At 43.8% G+C, this 6,418-nt stretch overlaps 1 protein-coding gene across 1 annotated transcript in view; it reads right to left on the bottom strand.

Moving 5' to 3' along the window:
- Nucleotides 1–142: 142 nt before the first annotated feature.
- The window catches only part of OSTM1 (osteopetrosis associated transmembrane protein 1), a 30,622-nt gene continuing 24,346 nt past the window's right edge, over nucleotides 143–6,418 (bottom strand). The window contains exons 4-6 of the mRNA XM_019520132.1: nucleotides 2,155–2,316; nucleotides 999–1,164; nucleotides 143–690 (exon numbers count right to left, since the gene is read on the bottom strand). Of these exons, the coding sequence (XP_019375677.1) occupies nucleotides 635–690; nucleotides 999–1,164; nucleotides 2,155–2,316 (384 nt within the window). The 3' untranslated portion in view covers nucleotides 143–634. The remainder of the gene's footprint in view (nucleotides 691–998; nucleotides 1,165–2,154; nucleotides 2,317–6,418) is intronic.

Below are 6,418 nucleotides of genomic sequence, written 5' to 3'. Positions count from 1 at the left end.
ACAATTTTAAAAAAAAAAAAAAAAAAAAAAAAAAAAAAATCAGAGCAGCATGACTACTGAGAGGTATTACTAGGGGGGTGGTTTTAGAGATCTGCAGCATAGCCCTTCAGAACCTAGATTTGACTAGATGGAATTTTTATTCTGAAACGTTCTAACTTCAATACTGACTTAAACCAAAACCTTCAATGAATTATAAATTAAACTTTGCCAAGTCATAAGAACCGCATCAAAAAGAACAGATATAGACTGTACTAATATACAAGGAAATTAAAAGAACTGACAAACTAGATTTTTATGGAGTGAATATAGTGAATGAAAAAGTAAAGGAAATAAAGAAATGAGAGAAGTACAAAAGAAAGGTACAAAAACCTGCATGAAGTCAGAAAAGCTTCAGCACATTTGAAGAGATCAAAATTATTCTTCAAAACCAAAGCTTATACAGTGTCTCAAAGGCCTGCCTTCTCATGTTTGTTAATATACCCGTTTAGGAGTCAGACAGCATTCTGTTTAACTTGTGTAGCTCTGTATCATTACACTGAACCATAATTAAACTCCTCTTTTGTGCCATCCTTAATCCATCACAATTGTATCCAATATACCCGCAGTTGCAGTTTTCAGGTTTTGTCTTTACAGCTCAGCTGTATTTTTCCTGGATGTTCACAAGACTGGCATTTGACTGGATACGCTTGGCTAGAAAGAAAAATGTTCAAAATTAAAAAAAAAAAATAAAAAAAAATAAAAAAAAACACAAAAAGGCAGTTTCCCCACACCCTCAATTTATCTGGCATATAATACTGAACAATGCTAAGGCTTGCCCATTTCAACAAAAATATATGGCTGGGAATCCATTTCTCCCATCTTTTACAAGTCTTCAGGTTCCAAGATGGTTAGAAGTTACCATCACCTCCTCAATACTGCAGACCCCCATATTTAGGAGCCTCAAATTTTCCATGGTGCCCTCCCAATTTTAAAAAGAATGTTCTGACAGCACTACTTACGCAGAAACAGTATACGCTTCTTCTGCTTTGAGTGAAGGAAGCTACTAAGATAAAACACAACTGGCAAGAAAAGGATAAATGAAGAAACTGCAATCACTGGGACTGTATCACTGCAGGGGACAGAACAGTTAAAAGTCTTACTCCAAAGCCTTCGAGTAATGTTCATCTATTAGAAAAAACAGAGGAACACATGGTGAGAAACTGATGCATTCTGGACTGTATTGCTGTTTTAAACAATACTGCACAGTTCAAAACTTTTTAAAGTAGCAACTTACAAGAGCTATTTAAAGTGCTTAACTTAAAAAAAAATAGAAATAATGGGCTAAGTGACTGAAGGAAATGGCAAAGCTCCTGCTGACTGCAAAGGAGAATGGATTACACCCAATATTTCAGAGCAGCAATTCCCAGACTGTGGCTCTCACAACATTTGCTGAGGGTTAGTGAAGAGCTAAGTGAAGGGTTAGTGACGATCACATTGGCTGATCTCACACAGCTAAAAACCACATTAAAAAACAACCAAATATACATGAAGAACTTTCTTAGTATGGATGAGCCCTATAAGCAGCTATTGTAGTTAGGAAATAATTACAACAGTTAAATGGACCTGTAGCTAAAGAACTTCAGATAAAAAACAAAGATCACCGGATCTTTCCAACTTTGAAAAAGGTAGAACATTCCCTCCACAACCCACTCAGATGGAATTAAAAGCCCTGCTGCCCAAAATGGACTGCGACAGGGATTCTAAACTAATAATTCACTTGTCAGAAGTGAGAAACTCTTTACTAAGCACTGGAGGTCCGGACCTCTGTTTTACACACCTTCCAAATGAACAGCAGTATAATCAAGTATCCTGGGGACCTGGTTCAGCTAATAACTCAGGAGAGTGAGCAACCCATAACATTTCTTGAAGCATTTAAATGTTTTATTTATCAATTCACAAGGCATTACCATCCCTCAGAGCACCCAACCTCAGACCACTATATAGTGTGACATAAGTAGTTTCTTTGTCATGCTAATGATCATTTCCAATGCTGAAAAGTAAAGGGAGATGCCAAACAAGAATGAATTAAAGCAGGTAAGAGATAGCTAAAGAGAGTTAAGTGAAATTTCTCCTTTGGGCATCAGATAGATAATAGATTGAGAGGAAAATACTTACTGCATCTTCCACATCAATACACAAGTGCTTGCTGTGTTCTGATTCTCCATGCTCTGACGCTCTTTGCATTTCAGTATACAGAGTATTCAGCTTTTTATAAGTTACATTACAGTTTCTGCATACCTCTGTGTAGTTACTTGCTACCAGACCAATTGCTTGCCCCTGAAACAAGTAACATGAACATAAAATAAAAATAACTTTAAAAATCCCTTGAGTCCAAAATATTAGCATGCCAAAAATGTGGAGTCTACAGTGAAGGGTTTTTTGGTTTGTTCCCAACTTCTAAACAAAACCCCTCAGTGAATTAAGAGTGTTACCCTATTTTTGCACAATTTGATGTATATGAATTGCCTGTTGCAAAACCAGATGTTATCCAAATATTCAATATTTGCAAATAGGTATTTAAACTGCTGACTTCTAATATCAAAACAAAGATCGTTAACAGCAAAGTTTATCCTAGAACTATAGCTCAGCTTTCACCTGGCCCTCCACTGACCTCTTCATAAGTAAAAGGCAAACACTGAAAGGTCATACTCTAATTATTCTGAGCTTTAATAACTACTGCTATGGTCCCTTCCCAAGGAATCCAAGATGATGTTTCAACTCGAGTCCCTTGAAAATGCAGGGAAGCGTAGTGGAGAAATATCCAAAAGATAACTAAAGGGGTTAGGCACCCAGATACAATGGAATGATCTATTCCAAATAATCTATGTTGACAGAATACAGGACTGCCCCTTCTCCTATAAGCATGCATTCAAAGTTTGCTTCTTAATCATAAATATTGTCCTTTGTGGTTTTAGGATAAAAACATAAGAATATCAAGTAGTTTAGCTGTAGGAGGAAGATGACTTCTTTGAAAATTCTTATCACACAGGTAGGCTGTAAAGAAAGAAGGGGCAAATAAGATCTTCAAATTCTACTGTTTAAGTATGATCAATCACTGAGAAATAATTGCATGAGTTCATAGCCAAAGGCTGAGCCCACCTCTCCAACACCTTTAAAACCTCACTTTTCAACTTAAGTTAACTGTCAAAAAGCTTGTGATATGATCCCCTTCAAACTACCTTGCTTAGGAAAAAAAGGACCATGAAGCTTTGGAAAGGCCATCTCTGCTAACACCTGACGGTTAAACATGGTACTACTCAGCCTACCCAGCTGGGAAGAATGGAGAATAATGGATCTAAAATGACAGTGTTAGGGCTGGTCAAAAAAAACAAACACTTTTACCGGGGGGGGGGGAATAAGTCTTCTGACCAGTTCCAGACAACACAGTCCAAGAACTCCAGTCATGTGTAAAATGCTCTAGCACAGGCATAACAGATCCTCAGTCTTAGGAAACAGAGGGTCCCTCTGTTAAAGATAGTAAAAATTCCTCTTTAAGGAGGACTAAAAGATCCATTCGGCATCATTTTACAGGGTCCAGAATCTACACATTTTCAGCTCAGTGCACACATTCTCCAAAGCATTTAACTCTAAGCACAGATGTGCAGAGCTGGTAGAGACTAGGGCTGTGCAGATTTTCGGTAGCCAAATTGATTCAAGTTAAAAGCTCCGAACAGATTTGGAAAAGCTTCAGAAAAGATTTGGCCACTTTGGAGATTCAGCCATAGACAGTCTGCTGGGGTTGGAGCCGGGGGAAGGTAAGGAAGAGATTGGGGATGGAGCTGCACGTTACTTGGGGAGGGGGGTGGGATGTGGGCAAGGCAGCACTCAGAGCAGGGGCTGTGCCTTGCTGCCATTTGCCCAGGGTGGTGTGGGGGGGCAGGACACAGGTGCAGCTCACTCCAGGCAGAAGAGGGCAAGCACACATCCCCACCATGCCAGCTGGGAGTCGGGGCTATGCTGTTGCCATCTGGAGCAAGCCACACCTGCATTGCACCACCCCTCCCTGCACTGGCTGGGCAAGCGGCAGCAGGGCATAGCCCCTGTGGCTCCCCCCACCACAGCAGAAGCAGGCACAGCCGGAGGAGCCGCAGGAAAAGCCCCCCATGGCTGCTCTGCCCAACCCCAGCCCTCGCCTGGTCCCAGCCTAGTCCTGGCACTTAAAAAGCCCTGTACTTACTGGCTCTGGCAGCAGCGATCAGGGCCTCTGAGGGCTCGTGGCAGAGCACCCTGGCACAGCATGGGGCAGTGGCAGGCAGCACAGATCATCCACCCCTGTTTGGCACCTGCGCAGCAGCTGCCCCATGGCACGGATGCAGCACAGCTCGGCAAGGCGCTGTGCGCCGTCTGGGAGCTGGGGCACCTCCACCTGTCAGCCAGAGCCTAGTGCCACTCAACCCCAGTGGCCCCAGCTCCCAGACAGCGCATAGCACCCTGCTGAACTGTGCTGCAGCCATGTGATGTGACAGCTGCTGCGCAGATGCCACACAAGGGGGGCAATCCCCACTGCACAAGGGGGCTCTGCCACAAGCTCCCAGAGGCCCCAATCGCTGCTGCTACAGCCAATGAGTGCGGGGCTTTTTAAGTGCCAGGACTAGGCTGAGGCCGGGCAGGGCAGCCATGGGGACTTCTTCCACTGCTCCCCCTGTCTGGAGAGAGGCAAGCACAGCCAGAGGAGTCACAGGAAAACCTGCAGATGCCTGGCTGTGCCTGTCTTTCCACGTTTTCTAACCTTCTTATTCACAATACTCTCCTCTGGACTTCCAACAATTTGGCCACAACTTTCTTGAAGAGTGGTGAACACAGCACTCCAACCCAGGTCTCATCAATGCCAAGGACAGCAAAGAATTACCTTTCATGCCTTACACCTCTCAGTACATCCTAACCTTTGTGTCACAAGTCCTAGAGGGCATCATGGCCCTTGTTAAGTGAACTTTGGGTGCAATACGAAATTCAGTCAAGTACTAAAATTTGAGTCTACAATGGCCGAATACAAATGATTTACTTTGCTCCTTTCTTCTTTCCTACCTATTATGACAGGTCAATAGAATCACCATCTTCTGGTGTAAGTATTAAAAGCTTGCTATCCAAGTTGTGTCAGACACATTCCTTTTGGAAGTGACAGAACAGCAACAGTGATAAAGGTCAATTATGGCACAATTCAGTCATCCCGTTCCTATGACATCTACCTTGACATAGGAGTCAAGGTAGATGTCATCTCCCTAGACTTTAAGAAGGCCTTTGATACAGTATTTCTTTCTTTTCTCATAAATAAACTGACAGGCTGTGATGTAGATAATTGCACAGTCAGGTGGGCTGCAAACTGGCTTAGGGGTCGCACCCAGAGTGTGGTGGTGAATGGGTCGAGATTGACCTAGAAAGATGTTGGCAGTGGAGTCCCACAAGCCTTGGTCCTTGGACCGATGCTATTCAATGTCTTCATCAGTGACTTGGACAAGGGCATGGAAAGCACCCTGTCCAAGTTTGCAGATGATACCAAATTATGGGGCAAAGTTAACACACAGAGGGTAGGGTGTGTCCAGGTGGATCTGGACAGGTTGGAAAAATGGGCAGAACAAAATAGGATTCATAGACATTAGGGCTGGAAGGGACCTCAAGATTATTAAGTCCAGCCCCCTGCCCGAGGGGCAGGAAGTCAGCTAGGTTCAAAGAACCCCAGCAAGACAAGCATCCAAGCGTTTCTTGAATAAGTCCAGAGAAGGTGCCTGCACCACATCTGAAGGGAGCCAATTCCAGGTCTCGGAGGCTTAGACAGTAAAGAAATTTTTTCTTATGTCCAGCCTAAAACGGTCTTGTAAGAGTTTATGATGATTCGTACTTGTTTTTCCTTGGGGCACTCTGGTGACCAGACATTCTCCCAGATCCTGATGAACACCCCTTGTGTACTTATAGATGGCCATCGGGTCCCCCCACTTAGCCTGTGTTTTTCCAGAGTGAAGAGTCCCATGGCTCTCAGCCTCTCTTCATAGGGTCTATTCTCTTGCCCTCTGATCATGCGTGTGGCTCTCCTCTGGACTCCCTGAAGCTTCTCAACATCCTTTTTGAATTGCGGAGCCCAGAATTGGATGCAGTACTCCAGCTGTGGCCTCACCAAGGCAGAGTACAGCAGAAAGGTGACATCCTGAGATTTACCTGAGAAGCATCTATAGATGCAAGCCAGCGTTTTGTTTGCTTTATCAGCTGCGACATCGCATTGGTGGCTCACGTTCATCTTGTGGTCAATCATGACCCCCAAGTCTCTTTCCGCAGCGGTGCTAGCAAGCGTAGCACTGCTGAGCCTATTACCTTGCTGTGGGTTTTGGGTGCTGCATTTCAAGAGAGATGTGGAGAATCTTGGGAGGATTCAGAGGAGGGCAATGCC

This window comes from Gavialis gangeticus, unplaced genomic scaffold, assembly GCF_001723915.1.
Source record: "Gavialis gangeticus isolate Ggan-Ray unplaced genomic scaffold, GavGan_comp1, whole genome shotgun sequence".
Lineage (NCBI taxonomy): Eukaryota > Metazoa > Chordata > Crocodylia > Gavialidae > Gavialis > Gavialis gangeticus.
This window is presented reverse-complemented; position numbering and strand designations above follow the sequence as displayed.